Here is a 21,952-nt window from a genome sequence, read left to right on the forward strand (position 1 = left end):
GTTGGTTGTCACATAAGAACTGGAATCTTCTGAATCTTTAGCTTTCCTCAGCAGGCATTAAAGCTTCCAATTGACAAGGGGGAGGTTGAGGAAGTTGCTGCCTCTTAGACCTCTGAAGGATCCTTCTGCACAAGGAAAGGATCAATAAATCTTCGACTTTACCACCATCAGATAAGAAAGACGTAAATGTAGGGCATGGCTCGCGAGGGGGAACTTGTCGACTAGGGTCGGATATATGTGCCACTAAGTAAGCCCATCTTGATATTGTTGCTGATCCGTTGGAAGCTTCATATTACTGCTTTTGTTGCTGATGATTCGAATAAGAAGTTGGTTGCTTAGTACTGTAACATTTTCAAGAATATTCATGCTGAGACTTTTGTTGCTTGCACGAAGATACTTTGTTTCTAGTTGTCTCTGAGAAACCATGCTTTGGGTGAGGATTTGAGTTCCGAAGGCTTTTGTTTGAGTGGTTCTTCTTGGTCGACCACTGAAGCGTCGGAAGAAGATGGGAGAGAAATTGCATGTGTAGTCCGAGAAGCAGTTGGGTGACTCCGAGAAGAGGGTTGCATCTGCATTTGATCTAAGCGAGTGTGAAGTGATGCGAAGCTCGTGGAAAGTGCTGCCATCTGCTCTTTGAGAACTGCAATCGGGTCCTAGGGTAAAATATTGTCGTTGCAATCTTGTGATTCGGCCATGCCGACTGTTCAGTGAAAGTAACTATTTCTCTAAATAAGCTTAAGAATTGATATTTCGAGAGCGGAAACTGCCTCTAGAACGGTTTCCGGCTCTGGCGAATCTAGTATCATTATTATCTCCAGGAAGTTTTCGTCGGGAATCTTTAATTCAACCTTTGGTGTCCACACAGGGCTAAAATTGGGCCATTCAAGTTGAAACTGGCCGGTCAAAATAACAAGCTTCTTTCATAATGTGTAATCCGCCTTATTACTGTAACGTAAAAAACTTACGCGCAAGGTGAAAAGTCATAGCGAGTGAAAGGGCATTTTGAAGGGCCAAAGGGGTTCCACAAATTGAAGCTAAGTGATAGCGTAAAATAAAAGGCTACGCTGCTCGCTGTTTTACGTAAGGAAGTCCCCAGCTGTAAGGTGCAACGGAATTATTGTTTGCGCTTTGCTCAAGATGAGTGCTCCGAACTGTGCTCAAGGTTCCTTTTGTTCTTATGGAAGGGAGAGCCTTCCGTTCTTAATGAGAGTGCAATGATCACAAACAAAGTGAATGGACACTGTGCGTGCAAGTGTATGAGACTGAGAGATAGAGAGAGAAGAGAGATACGACACCAGAGACGTTGCAAAACCCTCCTCCGAAGGCCCCACTCTCGTCGGCGAGAGTGGTCTACTATTGATTGCACAAACTGGTACAAAGTGGATGCATGTGCCTTATGCAAGTCTAGACTATGTCGGTGTCATCGACGAGGGTGACGAGGCCGACGCTAGGGCTGAAAACTGAAGGTATGTGTGTGTTGTCCGAAAACGCTCAAGGCTGAAATCTGCTGCAATTCAAAACACTGAATTTGGGGCTGATTCCTGCAGCTGAAAAACGCTGATTTGGGGCTGTGGAAAACTCTGATTCTCTGCTGGTCTTTATGGCTGAAAACTGCACTTCTTGTAGGGCTGAAAGGACTAGTAAAAGAGGGTGTCAAAGGGGTCTGCTGAGATCGCCCATGGCCGAGATCTGTAGCGATTAAGGTTGGGACGAAAAATGCTAGAGGCTGGGATCTGTAAAACGCTAGAGACTGGGATCTGCTGGCAATCTTTGCTTGAAGGAAAAACGCTAGGGCTGTTGGGTTTCCCGCGGTGAAGCTTGGAGATGGAAAACGCTAAGGGAGTCTGCTTGAGGGAAATCGCCCCCAAGGGGTTCTTGCTTGAGAAGTTGCCTGTTGAGCGATGGAGCTCCTGCTACCTCTTCTGCCTGTTAGTGCTAGTCTAGGTTTGCTTATATACAAACTTACTCAATTTGCCCTACCTACTTTCCAACAAAAGTCACTTAAAAATAATAAGTGAAAAATGTCAAAAATAGGTAAAATAGGCTAAATGCACTGGAAAATTCCCCTGAAGGATTCTGATGGAAATGCTTATGATCATGCTGTGTGCAACCAGAGGATATGCATCTACACTAAGTGAGTGGGCATGCATGGTCTACGAATAGACTCACAAAAGTGCCAGATCACCTCTAATCTAGACCGACTTATATACAAACTTACTCAATTTGCCCTACCTACTTTCCAACAAAAGTCACTTAAAAATAATAAGTGAAAAATGTCAAAAATAGGTAAAATAGACTAAATGCACTGGAAAATTTCCCTGAAGGATTCTAATGGAAATGCTTATGATCATGCTGTGTGCAACTAGAGGACATGCATCTACACTAAGTGAGTGGGCATGCATGGTCTACGAATAGACTCACAAAAGTGCCAGATCACCTCTAATCTAGACCGACTAGATTGATTGAACCCTTGTCGTGCTGTAGCTTGTCCACGGACACATAAGGTTGGATGTGTCACGTGACATCCCCTCCTTTTCAAAGTGAGGTACTTGTACCAAACTGTATGGCGTCGAGGGAGATCGCCAATAGTATCCGGAATCCTCGAAAGGACTCTTCGCCGGCCCACTCTGAGATGTGGGTCTGCAACGTTTACTTCTTTGGGCCTCACCGAAAGCGACACAAAGTCTTCTGAGGCTCCTTCAATGCTTCAACTTCATCTAGAGTCATGCTTCTTTCTTCTTCAAGAATCTCCATGGCTGAAAATTCCTGAAACCATTTTCAACGCAAAACCATGACCATACTTATTCCATGTAAAGTGACTGGACAAAATCTTGTCTTCCTCAAGGACTGTGCATGCAATGTAGATGAACAAATAGACGGAGTGCCAAACCGTTCACCACACACACGCAAACAATGAGATCGAATCTTGTCGTTCTGATTTAAATCAATCAACTGTGGCAATTCACAAAGGAAATGCCCATGCTTGGTGCTCATACTTTCATGTGCTTGTTCTACGAATGTGTCATGCCAAGGAAGAGACATGGAATGTGTCTTCTTTGAATGCATGCTTTTCAGCTTTTCATGAAAAATCCACATACATTTGTGCTCATCCATGAGTGAAACGTACTCAACATACAATATGTCATGCCTAGGAAAAGGGATCACATCAGGATGCTGACTAAAATCCAGGAAACGATCATGAATGAAACACTCGTACAATGTGTGCGTACTAATCATGCGAACACATAATACTTCCTGTGAGGGTTCTTTGGACCTAGGCTCGAGAGCCAAGATCGGTTCTTCGTGAGGGGTTTCCTTGGACCTAGGCTCGAGAGCCAAGATCGGTTCTTCCTGAAGGGGTGCTTTGGACCTAGGCTCGAGAGCCAAGATTGGTTCTTCCTGAAGGGGTGCTTTGGACCTAGGCTCGAGAGCCAAGATCGATCCTTCGTGATTGATCGAATCTGCAACGAGGTTAGCTTCGCTAGAAAAAGCATGTACTAACTCATCATGCTTGTGAACAATCACGTCATCTTCATAGAAATCATCATGCTTGTGAGAAATCACATCTTGATCATGCAAATCATCATGCTTGTCAGTGTCATCCAAATCATCATGCTCATCATTATCATTCAAATCATCATGCGTATCATCATGCAAATTCTGTGTGTCATGCTTTGGAGAAGAAGAGAGTGAGAGAGGCTCCTTTTCCTGATTCTGTGCAAAGTACGACTGCACTTGAGAAAAAAGTCGCCACAACTCTTTCATGTGTTGGTCGCCCTTCTCTTGTCTTGCTTTGTTCTCGTGATCATATTCTGCTTGTCTTCTGTTGTTCTCGCGATCAAGTTTTGGCTTGTCTTTCTTTGGCTTCCAAGCGTGCTTGCTCGTCTTACGCTCTATGGCTGCCATTCCTTCTTTGTATTCACGATCTATGGCTGCCCTTCGTTCTTTGTAGGCCTTTCTTTCTGCTTTTCTTTCTTCGCGTTCTAACTGTTTTCCATAAACAATTGCTCCAACTCCTCCATAGGAGTTAGTGCAATCCTTGGCGTAGATGGGGTAGGGGGAGGGTCAGAAAAACCTCCTAGTGGGGAAAAAATTCTTCTTCATCTCTCTCATCTCTCTCATGCTCATCACCTCCAAGCGAAGTATCCATTCCGCTTCGAGTGATGACCGTTTTGAAGTCGTGAGTTCTTGTGGGTTCTTGGGGTCTTAGGTTCTTAAGTTCTCGAGGAACTTGGGTTCTTGTGGGTCTTGGTTCTTGGGTTCTTGATGGTCTTGAGGTTCTTGAGGTTTTCTTTCGCTTGCAATCTGTGTTTGAGAAGGATCTTCTCTTCACCCGAGTTCTGCTCTTCTCCGCGGGCGCACCCCTAGGCGGCCTTGCGCTCACACCAAGGTTGCTTTTTCCCACCTCACGTTGATTGACCGGCCGCAAGTGCACAGTCCGCTCTCAATGAGTGAAAAGAGGCACAAGGGGAGGCTGGACAAGCCCTTCTTTCTTGGGATTCCTGTCACTCTTCAAAAACAAGATTGGAAATCGACATGCCCAAGCGAACTTGGGTTCGTGCGATCTCAACAAGCAAAAAAATATATTGTGATTCTTGTGGTTCTTTCCTTGAGTGATACAGAACACTGCCAAAGCTCTGATACCAATGTAAGGTGCAGCGGAATGAATGTTTGGGCTTTGCTCAAGATGAGTGCTCCGAACTGTGCTCAAGGTTCCTTTTGTTCTTATGGAAGGGAGAGCCTTCTGTTCTTAATGAGAGAGTGCAATGATCACAAACAAAGTGAATGGACACTGTGCGTGCAAGTGTATGAGACTGAGAGATAGAGAGAGAAGAGAGATATGACACCAGAGATGTTGCAAAACCCTCCTCCGAAGGCCCCACTCTCGTCGGCGAGAGTGGTCTACTATTGATTGCACAAACTGTGACTGATGCAAGTCTAGACTATGTCAGTGTCGTCGACGGGGGTGACGAGGCCGATGCTAGGGCTGAAAACTGAAGGTATGTGTCTGCTGTCCAAAAACGCTCTAGGCTGAAATCTGCTGCAATTCAAAACGCTGAATTTGCGGCTGATTCTGTTGCTGAAAAACGCTGATTTGGGGCTGTGGAAAATGTTGATTCTCTGTTGGTCTTCATGGCTGAAAACTGCACTTCTTGTAGGGCTGAAAGGACTAGGAAAAGAGGGCGTCAAAGGGGTCTGCTGAGATCTGTCACGTGACACATCCAACCCTATGTGTCCGTGGACAAGCTATAGCATGACCATGGTTCAGTCCTGTCAAGTTAGTCTAGAATAAAAAGTGATCGGCGCTTTTGTGAGTCTGTTCGCAGACTGTGCATGACCAGACACTTAGTGTAGATGCATATCCTCTGGTTGCACACAACATGATCATCAATATTCCCATCAGAATCCATCAGGGGAATTTTCCGGTGCATTTAGCCTATTTTGCCTATTTTTGGCATTTTTCACTTATTAATTTAAGTGACTTTCCAACAAAAGTAGGTAGGGCAATTTTGCTAAGTTTGTATATAAGTAAACTAGAGCTAGCACTATTTGACAGAAGAGGCAACAGGAGCCAAGCTCAGTAGGCAACTTCTCAGCAAGACCAAGCCTTGGTGGATTCCCTGCAAGCAGCAGATTCCCCCTTATCCCAGCGTTTTTGGAAAGCAAGTCTCAGCCTTGGCGTTTTTGCATCAGCAGTCATCGCCATACCTCCCAGCCAATAGTGCTTGCATCAGCATCATCATCCATCGCTGGAAAGCAAACAAGCTAGCATTTTTGATTTCCAACAGCGTAGCGTTTTTGATAGAAGCAGCCTGGCATTTTCATGAGGATTCAGCCCCCTAAAGAAGTAGCAAGATCAGCCATAAAGAGTAGCAGATTCAGCCTGGAAAGACCATCAGTTTTCAGCCTAAAGAAACCTCTGTTTTCAGCCCTAAACCTGCAGATTTCAGTGTCAAAGATCCACAAGAAACAGCCCCCAAATCAGCGATTTTGGATTAGCCACAAATTTCAGCCCATAGCATTTTTGGACAGTAGTAGAAAGATTGCAGATTTCAGCCCTTAGGTCGACTTCGTCATCACCGTCAGCATCGTCGACATAGCCTGGACTTGCATCAGTCACATGAATTCAGTTGTACCAGTTTGTGCAATTATAAATAGACCACTCTCGCCGACGAGAGTGGGGCCTTCGGAGGAGGGTTTTACAATGTCTTTGGTGTCCTATTTCTCTTCTCTCTCTATCTCTCAGTCTCATACACTTGCACGCATAGTGTCCATTCACTTCGTTTGTGATCATAGCACTCTCTCATTAAAGAACGGAAGGCTCTCCCTTCCATAAGAACAAAAGGAACCTTGAGCACAGTTCGAAGCACTCATCTTGAGCAAAGCGCAAACAATCATTCCGCTGCACCTAACAAGATCGCCCATGGCTGAGATCTGTAGCGATTAAGGTTGGGACCAAAAACGCTAGAGGCTGGGATCTGCTGGCGATCTTTGCTGGAAGGAAAAACGCTAGGGCTGTTGGGTTTCCCGCGGTGAAGCTTGGAGATGGAAAACGCTAAGGGAGTCTGCTTGAGGGAAATCGCCCCCAAGGGGTTCTTGCTTGAGAGTTGCCTGTTGAGCGGTGGAGCTCTTGCTGCCTCTTCTGCGTGTTAGTGTTAGTTTGCTTATATACAAACTTACTCAATTTGCCCTACCTACTTTCCAACAAAAGTCACTTAAAGATAATAAGTGAAAAATGTCAAAAATAGGTAAAATAGGCTAAATGCACTGGAAAATTCCCCTGAAGGATTCTGATGGATTCTGATGGGAATGCTTATGATCATGCTGTGTGCAACCAGAGGATATGCATCTACACTAAGTGACTGGGCATGCACGGTCTACGAAGACTCACAAAAGTGTCAGATCACTTCTAATCTAGATTGACTGGACTGACTCAACCCTTGTCATGCTGTAGCTTGTCCACGGACACATAGGGTTGGATGTGTCACGTGACACTAGTGAAGAGGTGCAGCCCAGCCAGCGTTTTAGAATTGCAGTGCCGTTTCAGCCCAACAACATCAGCCCAATGTTGACAGCGTGTTCAACCCAGCGTTTTCAGCATATGCAGCCCAACACTAGCAGCATAATCAGCTCAGTGTTCGCTGCATACTCTAGGGAAGGGGTGCAATGAAGGGGTAGCCAACAAAGAGGCATGCGTCGAAGAGTCACTTGCGTGCGCCAAAGGGCATGGTGAAGGGGGGGGGGGTGGTTGAAGGGGTGCAATGTTAAGGTAAGTCCCGTAAAAAGTGGCGGAAAGTGCGGACAGCTCTGCTGTTTTTTTTCTACGCAAGCGCTGGTTGCTTTTTACGCTACGTAACTCTCAGATTTTGGCTACGCTGGCAGTTTTTAGGATTGCTTTATTTTATTGAAGTTGGGATTGCTTTATTTTATTGAAGCCCAAGAAAGAGAAACAACTCCTTTGCTTTATTTTGGGGGCGCAAGAGAGCTTGTGAGAGAAAGCTTTTGATTCACAGCTGCTTGGAACCATCTTCGGATGAGAAGAAGGATACAGTGGACGCTTATTGCGAGAGATTCTGGAGCTCTTTTCTACCCGCCTCTTCATTTAAGAAGATCTCGTTCAAGGAACAGATTGAGCGGTTTACCTTGGGTCTACCTACAGAGATCCGAGATCACTGCTTGGAACAGAAGTCAGCTTCCATTCAGGAGTTGATGAGTCATGCAAAACGGGGTTTTGCCATTCACTCTGGCAGTCTGACCTACCTCACCGATGAGATCATGACACAAAGAGCCAAACAGACTTCGACAAATGAAAGTAGAAAGAGAAAGAGCAATCTAGAAAAGAAAGATGCACGACCCAAGCTTACTCCTCAGGAGAGAGCTCGCTTCATTAGGGAAGGGAAGTGCTTTGGATGCGGGGACTCTGGACATATCTCCGCGAAGTGCCCTAAAAAGGCACAGAAAGAACATGACGACAAGGACGATGACAGGCCTGAGAGTTCGAGAGCAGCTGAGGAACGTGGAAGAAAAGGCAAGATGAAAACAGGACTGGTTCCAGATTGCTTGGGCACCGATCCCAGCACGGTGGACGAGAGTACAGAACTTTGCCGAGCTTGGGGCAAAGTGAAAGATCAAGAAGCCCTGATCTTCTTTGATGGAGGAGCCAGGGCCAACTTCATTTCACCGAAATTGGCGGCGCGGCTCGAGATCACTCCCGATCGGATGGGACCACTTGCGGAGGCAGTTCTAGCGGCACCCGACAGGGACGTAGCCATTACACCTGTCATTGGCAAACTTCGGTTGCATTGTTAGGGGTATTTGGGGCATGAGGACTTTTACATAATGCCTTTGGAAGGTTGTGATGTTCTCTTGGGATTTCCTTGGTACCACAAGAACAATACCATGGTCGACCATCGGGCGAGGAAAGCGACATTGACTACAGAGAAGGGTAGAACCATTGTACTCGATATAAAACTTTGAAGGGTGAGTATGTCCCTATTGTATCGGCTTCGGCCATTTCTAAATTAATGAAATCCAGTCTGTTTGTTTAGTCGATCTTTATGAAAGAGTTGAGTGATGAGGATAGGATAAATATGTCTGAACTTGATAAAGAACGCCAAGGTTTTCTCCACTCTCATGCCAATTGCTTCTCAGAGGGCGTGCCAGGCGAGTTACCATCTGCTCGTCCTGAAGATCATACCATTGATCTGATACCTGGAAGCACATCATCGAACTGGCCACCTTACCGTGTGAGTCGAGCACATAACGAAGAGATTATGAACCAAGTGAAAGACCTCTTGGAAAAGGGTCTTGTCCAGCCTAGTACTTCACCGTATTGCTCTCCAGTGTTCTTGGTTTTGAAGAAAGACGGATCTTGGAGAATGTGCATCGATTATAGAGCTCTCAACAAAATCACCATCAAGAACAGATTTCCGATTCCTAGGATTGATGATATACTCCACAGATTACAGGGATCCTCGTGCTTTAGCAGAATTGATTTGAAAAGCGGTTATCATTAGATCCGAATCGCGCCGGGAGACGTCTATAAGACAACCTTTCGGATGACTTTTGGGTTATTAGAGTTTTTGGTGATGCCTTTTGGCCTAATCAATGCTCCTGCGACATTTAAGCGGATGATGGACATGATTTTTCGAGAGTACAGGCTATTTGTTGGCACTCCTTGATGATATCGTTGTTTTCTCCAAGAATGAGGCAGAACATAGAGATCATCTGCTTCAGGTCTTTCAGGCATTACGAGATCACAAGTTAGTGATTAATGAAAAGAAAAGTGAATTTTTCCTATTAGAGATACACCTTTTGGGACACATTGTGTCAGCAGCAAGCAGCAGGAGTGCAAATGGATCCTGCCAAGATAGAGACTATCCGTGATTGGCCCGATTTGAAGAATGTCCATGAAGTTAGAAGCTTCTTGGGATTGTGTTCGTACTACAGGCGGTTCATTAGAAAGTTTGCAGAGGTTGCTTCCCCTTTGCATGTTTTGACACAGAAAGGAGTCCCCTTCTTGTGGGGACCCACAGAGGTAACTACCTTTCAGACTTTGAAAGAGAAATTGACTACGGGACCAGTTTTGACTTTGCCGGACTTGTAGAAGTCATTTGAAGTATATTGTGATGCTTGTGGACGTAGTTTGGGTGCGGTCTTAATGCAAGAAGGCCATGTCATTGCTTACGAGAGCCGATTGTTCTCAAGGCCGGAATTGGCAGCACAAATTTATGAGAGAGCTTTTGGCGGTTATCCATGCTCTTACTCAGTGGCGGCACTACCTACTCAGAGCGGATTTCCAAAAGTCTGTTCAGTGCTATAGAAGTAAGTATAACTTGCCAGTTGTCAAGAGTACAGTAATTGCTTCTAATGAGTACATGTTGACTCATTTTTAAACTGTTGGTTTATTATCCTTGAAAGGATTCGAAGTGTACTAAAAGTTATGGACTCCATTAAAGCCAGTGGCACAGTGTGAAAGCTATCCACTATGTCAATGGAACAATTGTTGCAACTTATGATAGCTTCTACAGTGCAGACTGCTTAGTCTGGCTGTCCTTGATTCGAAGGAGTTTACGGCGCAGATTGCTACATTTGGCCTTCTTGGAGTTTTACGCAGCTTAGCCACCTGGCCACACCGTGTTACAGGTTCATGCATTGACAGTCTTCTAGTCATTCTCATGACGGTTCTTGACTTCCCCATTTTCTCCAGACGGTTTGACTACAGACACCACAGATCCTAGGGAAGGACACGTGCAGGTCTATAGGCAGTTCTTTTACTACAAGGAGTTGTTTTCACACTCAGTTCGGGACCTTTACGCAGTACCACCACACTGCCTCAGTGGAGTATAACAGCTTGCTACATTGCTCGTGACGGCATTTTCCTATGGAGATTTCTTGGCGGTCGGGACACCCCAGACTGCTGCTACACTCGCGGAGTTTTGTCCTTGAGTGGACATGGCAGCAGACATCTTCATCATTTGCCTCACATCTTTGGCTTTATGCGGTTTATTCAGCATCCGGTGCTGAGAGGGGGTGTTAGACTTACACCACTCTGCTGCTTCACAGGTCTAGGGCATACATGTACGGCTAGTATGTCTCCGAGCTGGCCACCCATAGTCTAGGTTGCACTTGGTCCCCGGCCGCCCGAGTTTGGGGCCGACCGCCCACTTTGTCCGGCATGGAGTTTTTCACAACTTAGCCACCTAGCCACACTGGGTTATATGTTCATGCATTGACAGGCTTCCGGTCATTCTCATGACGGTTCCTGGGCTTCTCCATTTTCTCCAGACGGTTTGACTACACGGTTTGACTACAGACACCACAAATCCTAGTTGGCAGGACACTTGTAGGTCTATTGGCACTTCTTTCATGACAAGGAGTTGTTTTCACAGTCAGTTTGGGACCTTCTCGCAGTATCTTCACCTTATATTGACGGAGTACAGCAGTTTGCTACAGTGCTCGTGAAGGCACTTTACCATGGAGATTTCTTGGCGGTTGTGACACCCGAGAGTGCTGCTACACTCGCAAAGTTTGCCGGAGTACTGTCCTTCAATGGACATTGCAGTAGACATCTTCATCATTTGCCTCACATCTTCGGCTTCACGCGGTTTGTTCAACATCAGGTGCTGAGAGGGGGTGTTAGACTTACACCACTCTGCTGCTTCACAGGTTTAGGGCATACTTGTACGGCTAGTATGTCTCCGGGCTGGCCATCCATAGTCTAGGTTGCTCCTGGTCCACGCTCCTCGTCTAGCTGCCCGAGTTTGGGGCCGGTCGCGCACCTTTGTCTGGGTGCCCACACATATATTTCCATATTTCATTTATGTTGGGTCGTGGAGGATTTTTCTAGGCATTGCCCTACCTCCCCTTGGGCACCTATTTATGGGGCCAGGGGGGTACCAGTACCTACTTCCAGATCTCTCATCTCACAAAGATCATATTGATTGTATTGAGGGTCTTCTACTCATGGTAGTCATGGGGGTTTGATCGCCCCCTCTTCACCATATCTTGCGGTTGTGGTCTACTCTCTCTCTCTCTCTCTCTCTCTCTCTCTCTCTCTCTCTCTTCCGCACACTCGCACTCTCACATGCAATAGCTCCAAACTATTTCAAGTGTCTCTTGTACTTCCTTCTTTCAACAACATTTGCCATCACTAAACAGTTAACCTCCTCATTAATCAGCCCCTCTAAAATGTTGAACATTGTGACAGAAACTCAGTACGTTGAACTTTGTGTTGATGTATGCTCATGTGTGTGGGTGTGGTGTGTGTTGTGTTGGGGAGCATATGTTAGTACCTAGTTCTACACCCACCCACTATTGGGCACTGACAATGTTAGTGGGGATGTCGTGGTATTCAGTCAATACTATGCATGATGGAGCTGATGGTTATATTGTCATGTGGGTAACTACCATGGGGCTATACTTTCCTTCAAGGGTGAATCTGGGCTTATCCTGGATTCATCTAGGTATATTTTTTAGTCGTATAGCGGACATGCAGACTTCACATTGTGAAGTTTTCGTCCCAGTTACGACCAATTGATATTGTGCTAATTCTTTCTATCTTTTGTGGTGCATATGCCCTATCAACTACCTCATTTGTGCTAATTTTTTTGATTTCATACTTCTTTAGTGCTAGGCTTCATTATGGCTGAGTATGTCCTTGATCTCCGGAGTCATGACAGAAACTCAGTACGCTGAACTTTGTGTTGATGTATGCTCATGTGTGTACGTGTGGTGTGTGTTGTGTTGGGGAGCATATATTAGTACCTAGTTCTACACCCACTATTGGGCATTGGCGACGTTAGTGGGGATGTCGTGGTATTTAGTCAATACTATGCATGATGGAGCTGATGTTTATATTGTCTTGTGGGTGACTATACCTTGCACTTTCCTTAACGGGTGAATCTGGGCTTATCCTGGATTCATCTAGGTATATTGTGCAATAGCAATCACTTGATTGCTTGCTGTGTAAAATTACCCTTACATGTTACAAAGAGAAATCACTTTAGTATGAAAAATTTAAAAGAAAATAAATGTGTTTTGTAAGGTTGCAAGGAGTTAATCGGGGCCACCAGACTAAGTAGCTCATGCTTTTCAAACTGAAAATGTGGTTGATCATGTCATTCTCAAAAATAATTGATGTTGCATTATGGCAAGCTAATCAACACGTCAATAGCACAGATAGATGAGATTATCTTAGCGCCTTACAAGGGTATCTTAGCACCTATGTATGGCATGGCCGATGGGCATTATGGGTTTGCTACAGTGGCCCTTAGAATATCTGCTGGAGACAGGCTCCCTGAGGACTCAGAGAGTGTGTATTAGGGCCCAGCGGTTGCTTGCACTGGTGAGAATCAAAACCAGCGGATGTTCTTTGAAGTTTGACCTACAAACTGCAGGCCTTGCTCTTTACAAAAGTTATGGCAGTCTACTGTCAATCAATTGTAATAGTGCTTCCAATTTGCCTATTTTTGCACTGGCGCTGGTGATGAGAGCATTAGTTGTGGTAATAGTGTTCAGTGCAGGTAAAGCTGATAGACTGCATGAGTGGAGGACCTCTTGTAGCCTGTAATACCCCCTTTTCTCATAGTGCCAGATGTGGGCTCTTCTAGTTTATGTTAATTTGCTCCCGTTTGCACAAAAGGACAAACCCTGGCCATTTTTCCCAATGCCTCCTCACTCACCCTTTACGTCACAAGCATTAAGAGATGGCAGGGGTGCATATAGGGTATGTAGTTAGTTGTGTACTTTTGTGATCCAACACTAAAGTTTCTCGTTCATCATGGTACTTCTGTCATGCTTAAGCTCTCATTATTAACTTCTTTAAGTGTCAACAGAATGAGCTGCTTCGGATTCTGTATCCAGTCTTTTTACATTGCTACATGGACCTTGTTTCAAAGGGTTTCTCACAAGAAGGTAAGCCAAACACTACATAATGGCAGCCTTTAGAACTAGTCTTGAAGGTTTTTTTTACTGCAGCCAGGACTTTCTTTCAAAGCTTCCGAGATGATTATGAAACCTTACATTCACGTGATCTACAGAGATTAGAGTCTGTTCTGTCTTCTGACCACCTCCAGGTGAATGTCTTATGCTTATACTCATGTTTGATGTATGTGCCTTTTAAAAAGGAAGTAACTTTTAATTGGGGGTATGCAACGTAGGAAATGGAGCTTGCTCGTTCATTACGTGAGAACAAAGTCAATGTCAAGATGTGCCAGGTATTGCATGGCGTCTTTGAATTTCAAGTGAGTTTTGATGGTTATTGCCTTATAGCGTACTAACTAACTTTTTCCTTCAGTATTCTTTTGATCTACTTCTGCAATACTTGCACAATACGGAATCTACTTTAATGCTTGGAATTGTTAACGAGCACATCAATCTACAAGGTAACATTAAGTTGTCCTGCTGCTTGAAATGCATGGTTTTTGCTGCTTCTGAACAACCTGATACTTGAAAGACATGATTTTTGCTGCTTCCAAAAATATCTCTATGTTATTTCAGTTTCTGCTGGACAGCCAACTTCGTGGTCTGAGGAGGATATGGGTCCTCTGCTTGGTAAATCTCATGAGGGTGTGAGTGGAGTGAATGCAAAGGAGATAAAATGGGGGGTAAGATGCTGTATCTCCGTTTGTTTGTACAGCTTTAAGTGGTTAACTTGTTTGTGTGCTGCTAAGTTAGAGACAATGTCAGTGCTACATGTCTCAATTTGATTTGGGGTGAATGTTCTTGTGAACTATTTTCTACTATCTGCAACTCCTTAGGGAGGTTATGTCTCAAGCTCACAGATAAGGCCACTATTTCAGAGGAAGCAAAACGTCTGGTGGGGGCATGTCTCTAAGTTGTTTGCTTCAAGTCAGAGGCAATGTCAATGACAGCGCTACAAGTTTGAGTTTGCTTTGGGGTGAATGTTCTTGCGAATGGATTTTCACATGCTGCAACTCTTTAAGCAGGCCATGTCCCAAGCTCAAAGATAAGGCTACAGTTTGAGAGGAAGCATAACGTCTCGTGGTTCCATGATCTTTCTAAGTAGCCCCCAATAGGATGCTCTCAAAAATGTTCTTGTGGCTTTTCACTTATGTATGTGCCTGTTTAGCATTAGGCTACGAGCTATAATTCTTAGGGCTGCGTGACATGTGTTTGAGTGAAAGAGTACAGATGATCTCTCTTGTAAATCAGTATATGTTGTAATGGGTGTATTAAGGGATTACTCTGAATTTTGTCACTTGTATGTCTATCAAGATGTCTGTGAGAGTGGCAATGTATTTTAATCACTGGTTTCAGGGTAGGATTAGAACTTTCTTCTCTGCAAAAGAGCCCATGTATCTGTGCTCGGTCTCTTGTGGCAAGCAAGGCATAAGCGCGGATGGTGAGAGTGAACATCTGCCTCTATTGGAGTCCCGCATTGGATGGGGAACTTATGCTCGTGCATGCAAATTTTCTTCATGAGATGAAGAAGGTTGTTCAAATTTGGCAGCGGTTTTTATTATTCGAATCAGGGTGTAAGTTTGGAAAGTTCATCTTCTCTGCAAAATAGCTCATGTATCTGTGCTGGCTCTGTTGTAGCAAGCAAGGCAAATAGAAAAGATGGCAAGAGTCAACACTGGTTGTGTCAGACTCGCAGGTTGGATGAAGGTTATGCTCATGCCTACCAAGTATCTTTGAATGAAGAGGAAGGTTGTAATGGAGATGCAGAAGTGAAATAGGCAGGTCAGCTTGTGCACACAATGGGGTGGTGGTTTGGCGCTGTGGCACAGATTTGGCAGCACACTGCAATAGCAAATGTATACAACAGATTGTGCCCTTTGCTTTTGTGGGATTCCCCTCTTTTCTCTGTCGGTTGGAGGAAAGGGCTTGATTTCTTTGGTCTTTATATTTTTTAAGCTTCTACAAGGTGTTTTGCACGTGGGAATTGAAGAGTTGCTTTGTGCTTCAAAGCTTGTTTCAAAACGCCTTCTATACGCAATTTTTTTACAGAACCCTTGTTAAGCTTTCCACATACAGACATATGGAGGTGAAGGGATTTGTATTTACACATCAATGTAGATGCACATCATGTTTTTAACCTCAAATATAGATTGTCTGTCAATCACATGCAAGAAGCAAGGAAGGACACAATGTGGTCAAAATAGCGAACACGTTTAGAGATGTAGTGGATAGCTTGATTCTGACATGTAAGTTTGAGCGGATTCTTTTTTAATTTTGTTTTGGATTTTTCCAAAAATGTGCATAATAAACTGTCCTGTGGAGGGCTACTGAGGATTTACCTGCAATTGAATATTTTGAAGTTGAAACCTTTTCAGAAGAAGGAAATGCTTGAGGAGCTTTCAAGTGGTTTTAGTATATTTGCTCGTGTAGTTGTCAGAAACCTTGCTGAGCATGCATTGCACTGAAAATAATTGATTCGCAAGGGTAGCTTGTGCTAGTAAAAAAATTTCAAGTTTCTTTGCTATCCTTAGCTTGGGTTGAGCCTCTCTGGCTGGTTTGAAAGGAGTTTGTGGTAATGCACTTTCCTTTGCCTGAGTTTTGGAAATCTAGCCACTGAGAGCCACAATAAGCATGGTGTCTCCTTTTTGATGATAAGTAGCCAGTCTTGGATACTTAATTTCATGAAACGGGTTAGTGGTCTCCCTTTCACCAGACTTGAGTTCCTATATATTTTTTATCTAAGTTCGCACTGGTGTTATGCCAGTTGTATGCACCTACAGAGTTTTGATATCAGGGTTATAATTTGATTGGTAGTTTTCAGTCGTGACTAATAAGTAGTGGTGGACAATGCAAGCAAACATACATGCATGTATTGCAATCACAATTTTTAATTAAGATCCTTGTTGATAGGTGCTCTCTAATTTGAGCAGCTCATGGTGGACAACTCCTGTTGTTGTTTCCTACCATCTTGTACCTTCATGGTCATTTTCTGGTCGACTGTAGGAGATTTGTGAATGGTGGTTTACCCTTATTGCATGCAATGCCTCTTATCAGATGTTGGAAGATTCCTTGGAAGAGAAGGCCGAAAAAGAGTTGGCAGTAGAGGCAGAAAGGGCAGAAGCTGAAGGGAAAGAAGCAGAAGGAGAAGAGGCCAAAGTAAGTACTTACCCTCAATTCCTATTAGTCTGTTACATACCTCAATTCCTATCAGTCTATTACATATCTTATACACAATCTGGCATTTGAATCATCTAAAAAATTGCACAGAAAAAGACAGGCGATGCTGGCAAAACAAAAAAGTTGAAGAAGGATAAGACTACTGGAACAACGGGAAAGAGTCTGAAGACAGAGACCACAAGCGTTAGTGTTGTCCCCAGGGTCAAGTCTGAACTCGTGTTGCCTGCCTTGTATGTACCAATTTGATCATTCCCTTATGTTCATCTGTATAGAATTTGTAAGGTGTGGTAAATCATGTGGTTTACAATAGCTGGAAAATTTTAGATACATTTGAAGTTTTTGTTCAGCTGAGTTGTTACTGGATTGGTTGAGGTTTTAAGTCAATCTATGAGTGAGGGGAAGGTGATTTGTGTCTTTATTGAATGTAATGGACAAGAAAAGCATTATAGGCCATTCATCTTTAAGAGAGAATTTTACACGCCTCGTAAAGGCTTACATTGCTAAACACACATCTGTAGTGGAGGCATTTGCAACTCTTCTTGATTGAGCATACAAAGAAAGGACTTTGAGATTGTGCCGCCTTTTTGGTGGAAGTTCTGAATATAAAAGCGCAACCAGCCTTAACTTCTGGTTGCACCTATACAGTGGCACAACTTTACAGCTTGTCATGAAGGGCTAGTGAATATTGATTTTGATGGTGTGCTCACCGTGCATCAAAATCTGCTAGATAGGGGATGACGTTAGTTGGTTTTCATTCGATATTGGTGGGTACTAGTGTTCAAATGATTATCGGAAAGAGAGTGTTGCTTATTGAGTCTACTTCCAATTTGGAAGAGATGCAGAGAAACCATTATTGCATGCTTGCGTTATATATTCTGGCATTTGCTCATATATTTTACTTGGCTTTAAGCTGTTTGCACATTTCCAGGCTTCTAGGGCAGCTCTATACCATATGTTATTGATAAATTTGATTAAGTTTTACGTCTTTCAGTAAAATTTATTGCAGATTAAAAGTATTTTGCGGCGTGCCATCGCTGCCTCCACCTGCCTGCCATCCCCCCCTCCCCTCCCTGCGCTGCTATCAGCAGCCCGCCACCCCCCCTCTCCTGCCTCGTGCTGCCCTCGGCAGCCCGCCAGCTCCCTTTCCCACCTCTCAGATAGAGTTCGAGTCTCCAGAAATGACGGTCAAAGTGATATCGATGAGCCCGCTAGGTATTTGAGCAGCTCGAGCTTACTTCAGATGATGGCATCATGGTTTCGACCCTACTACAAATGTGCTTGAGGAGGAGGCCGACTTGCCTATTTCAATCTGCTTCCCACGCTTGAGGAGAGAGTACCTCCCTCTACTTCCCACGATTGGTTCCATGTTCGGGACAATTCTGGAGTCACCTCGCATTGTAGCTTCAGTTGTGGCCAAGGCCGCAGGTTTACTGTGCGGGTTCTTGTTCGAGATACATGCTCCCTCCCGAAGGTGATACTGTTGCCTCGGGTGAGCGGCGGTTGGATCAGACAGAGTGTGGAGTATTCGGGTCTCTCGAATCAGTGCTCCATTTGCAGACAGATGGGCCACTTAGCAAAGACTTGTCCTCGCAAGAGATCTCGACCCACAATGCATGCGCAGCCTCCCAAGGCTGAGCATGCCTATCAGAGAGATACCCGGGACACAGAGGCTGGTACCTCAACAGAGGCCGGCGATTAGACAGTTGACGGTTGACAACAGATGCTCAGCCGCCGTTGACAGTGATGGGCTCGCCCCACTTCCCCCTTGGTGGCCAACCTCGTGCAGCTCAGCAGCATTGGATTCCGACAGGGACTGCAGTAGACACCCCCCCCCCCTCCCCTCCCTCCCCTAAAGAGGCTTCCTCCACCTCAGCTCCGCCGCCTCCACCGCCTCCCCTCCCTCCACCTTCAGACGCCTCCTCTCCGCCTCCTTTCCCTCCTCCACCCTCCCCCCCACCTCCCGCTCCTCTCTCCCCAGTGGGCTCTCAACCTCAGCTCCGCCGCCTCCATCACCTCCCCCTCCTCCACCTTCAGACACCTCTTCTCCGCCTCCTTTCCCTCCTCCACCCTCCCTCCCACCTCCCGCTGGGGCCCTCAACCTCATCACTCGACCCATCCCACACTCCTCCTCAAGTGCAGGGGACTGGACACACATCTCTAGCGAGACGATCTCACGAGTCGCATGGATCGGGAGGGATAGCCCCGTTGAGACCTCTCCTTTTGAAGCAGTCCCTTGGGGTTTGACCAGCTTTGACATCCGCAGACGATGGGACTTCTTTCATTACACCTTCACACGCTTCCTAGGTGACTCTTCTCCCGACCTGGACGATGCTTGCTTTCGAGTCCACATCCTCTTTCTAGTAGCCCGACGCCAGGTAGAGCTCAGTGGATTACTATGCAGGTTCAGGGTTGCCTCATGGGTTTCGTGAAAATATATGCACCCAATGTGGCAAGTGCACTAGCAGAGGTCTCATGTTGTTGAATCTTTACCGCATGTAGAGCAATGCTGGAGGATTGGAGGACCCCTTTGACAGGATTGGAGGTGGCCATGCTACGGTGCACGGGGCTGAGTTGGCAGCTTGGGAGCGACTATGTATGACTGAGGGTTTCTGATGTTTGGCAGTCCACTCACGTTTTGCTGGATCTTGCTTAGAGAGCGACTGGAGGCACTTGGGAGAGAGAGTCTGGACACGTAGGACACCCCTGATGGTAGAGTGGCCTTTGGATTGGCATAGCTTAGTCGCTTCTTCCTTCATGATTCTGCAGTTCGCTTGGCTGTAGCCCGGGAGGAGGAGAAGCGTCTTTGATGGGGCATTGTTTCCTTGTAGAGGATGTAGGAGCAGCATCCATATAGTCCTTGGTTGGAGGAGCAGAAGCAGCAGGCTAGACAGGAGTTGGCTAGCATTGAGGAGCGGCGTCATGAGTTTGCCTTCCATCGGCAGGCATCTGAGTGGACCTTGGTGGGTGGCAGAGTTACTGGGGAGTTTTATGAGAGAGTGGGGCCACGCCATGCGGACACATGTATTAGTCAGTTGAGGAGATTCGACTCCGACGCATGAGTTGCTTCAAAGCCTGAGGATATGCGTGCAGTTGCTACCGATTTTACCGTGATTTGTTGTCAGCTGAGCCTAAGTCAAAGCGTCAAGATGCATGCAAAGCGCAGGTTTGGGCACAACTGCCTTGCCTTGTTACTGAAGAGATGCGACAGAGACTTGAGCTTCCGCTTCAGCTACAGGGCTCCATGATGTCCTCAGAGAAGCCTCAAGGTAGCTGTCTACGGGAGGATGGGTTGACTCCCAGTTTTTTCTTGGAGTACTGGGACTTGCTTAGTTCAGATCTTTGTAGCGCATTCCAGTATGTTTTGCACACTGGCGAGATGCTTGTGAGAGAGCATGAGTGAGGGCTTGATCTACTTGATTCCCAAGGAGGGAGGCTCCTCGGATGAGATTCGGCAGTGGCGACCCATTACCATCCTCAACTCATCCTACAAAATTCTAGCAAAGGCTATGAGCTTGATGATCTAGCCACTCCTAGAGAGCATTATGCATGGGACCCAACAGGTTTTGTCAAGGAGCGTAGTATCCTTGACAACATCTTCACTTTTTGGGAGGCGTCTGTCCTCGCGCGTCTTAGTGGAGAGGATATGGTGATACTCCTCCTCGATTTTGAGAAGGCCTACGATAGAGTTGACTGGGACTTCTTGGAGGGCACTTTACACCGGATGGGCTTCTTAGATGCTTGGATGAGAGGTGTGTCAGCTCTTTACAGGCGTGCGCATAGTCAAGTGCTCTTGGCAGGGGGGAGAGGGGAAGGTTTCTTGCTCACGCGTTCGGTCAGACAGGGTTGGCCTCTCGCCCCCTCTCTCTTTCTGTTCTATGCTAAGGCAATGAGCAGATTTTTGACTTCTATGTAGGTTGGTTTGCGTGGTCTTGAGCTTCCTATTAGGGCATATGAGCTTCTTGATGCTGAGTTTATTGACGACTCAACCTTATACTAGGAGGGCTAGGAGGCCAATCTGCACAGGTGTGAGCAGGCTCTTGAGGTGTTCAGTTGTGCATCAGGCGCACTGATTAACTGGAGAAAAATTGTAGCTTTTTGGGTTGGCAGTGCTCCTACGCCTGATTGGTCTCAGTGTGAGGGTTTTAGATGGATTCCCCCAGGGACTGCAGTTCGTTACTTGGGTTGTCAGGTTGGCCTGGACTTGTCTCCGAAGCAGCAGACTGCTCCCCTCCTCCTGTCCATTAGGAGGAAGTTGGTGCATTGGAGTTCGACATGGTTCTCTTTAGCAGGCAGAGTAGTAGTGGCCAACGAGGTGCTAGTGGCCAACGAGGTGCTGTTGGCTACTATGTGGTACATCACGTCTTGCTGGATTTTCTCGAGCTCTTGTATCAGCCAGCTACAGAGGCTGATCAAGAACTTCCTTTGGTTAGGGAGCGACGCCCAGTTAGCTTGGGCCAAAGTAGCCTGGTAGGTCATCATTCTACCTTGTTCTCAGGGGGTGTTGGGGATCATTGACCCAACATAGCAGAGGAGAGCCATTATTGGGAAGTTTGTTGTTAGAGGATTGCTTCCAGGGGAGGAACCCTGGAAGGAGCTGTTGCTTCATCGACTTTGAGTTGAAGTGCCTTGTGCAGGAGGCCCTTGGAGCCCTTCCATTCGGTGGGTCTTCACAGAGATGCGTAGAGTTGGTCTGAGCAGGAGGTTGGAGGTCCGCTTTGCTGTGAGCCTGCTTCGGTCCTGGGAGCAGCTGAGGAGTGGCCTGGAGCAGCACCAGCCCACCGCACGGAGGAGCGTTTGAGACAGCCCCTTGTTTGGAACCCCAAGGTTTGCACTTAGAGAGGCCACTTGGTTGGTAGTAGGCCTCATGTTTCTTGGGGTCCCATGGCAGAGGGTCCAACCCGCACTCCCGGCACTGGCTTTCGTTTTCAGGTTTTGCAGCGGAGATACACAACATCCAACTACGAGGCTTGAGAGGGGTGTAGAGCATGTGCCGGGACATTACAGAGGCTTTACCAGCTGAGTGGTTCACCCCTTTAGAGACGGCAGGCCCCAGATGGATGGGGCCTTCATGCGATTGGAGGTCCTCATCACAGTTTGTGCTTGCTCGGAGTCCGTACCCCTCATGTTCTTTGAGATCAAGGGCGAGGGTCGACTACACAGAGTCTCAATAGAGGCTCCATAGGTTGCAGAGTGCTGTTTTCAGAGGATACGAGTAGTGGGCATGTGTGGGAGGACCTGCGTCATAGATCCTGACACAGCTGATCTTGAGACAGGCCACTGGAGGCTTTGGGCTTGGGAGAGCTGCCCTCTGGCACGAGTGCAATGGGACTCTGAAGGACTTGTGTCATAG

At 46.1% G+C, this 21,952-nt stretch overlaps 1 protein-coding gene across 1 annotated transcript in view; it reads left to right on the forward strand.

Moving 5' to 3' along the window:
* The window catches only part of TAF5 (TBP-associated factor 5), a 136,580-nt gene that overhangs the window by 16,625 nt on the left and 98,003 nt on the right, over positions 1 to 21,952 (forward strand). The window contains exons 3-9 of the mRNA XM_086501738.1: positions 13,338 to 13,416; positions 13,480 to 13,577; positions 13,662 to 13,718; positions 13,799 to 13,886; positions 14,002 to 14,108; positions 16,480 to 16,581; positions 16,693 to 16,832. Coding sequence (XP_086357864.1) covers positions 13,338 to 13,416; positions 13,480 to 13,577; positions 13,662 to 13,718; positions 13,799 to 13,886; positions 14,002 to 14,108; positions 16,480 to 16,581; positions 16,693 to 16,832 — 671 coding nt within the window. The remainder of the gene's footprint in view (positions 1 to 13,337; positions 13,417 to 13,479; positions 13,578 to 13,661; positions 13,719 to 13,798; positions 13,887 to 14,001; positions 14,109 to 16,479; positions 16,582 to 16,692; positions 16,833 to 21,952) is intronic.

This window comes from Adiantum capillus-veneris, chromosome 26 (genome assembly GCF_014529385.1).
Source record: "Adiantum capillus-veneris isolate H3 chromosome 26, ASM1452938v2, whole genome shotgun sequence".
NCBI lineage: Eukaryota > Viridiplantae > Streptophyta > Polypodiopsida > Polypodiales > Pteridaceae > Adiantum > Adiantum capillus-veneris.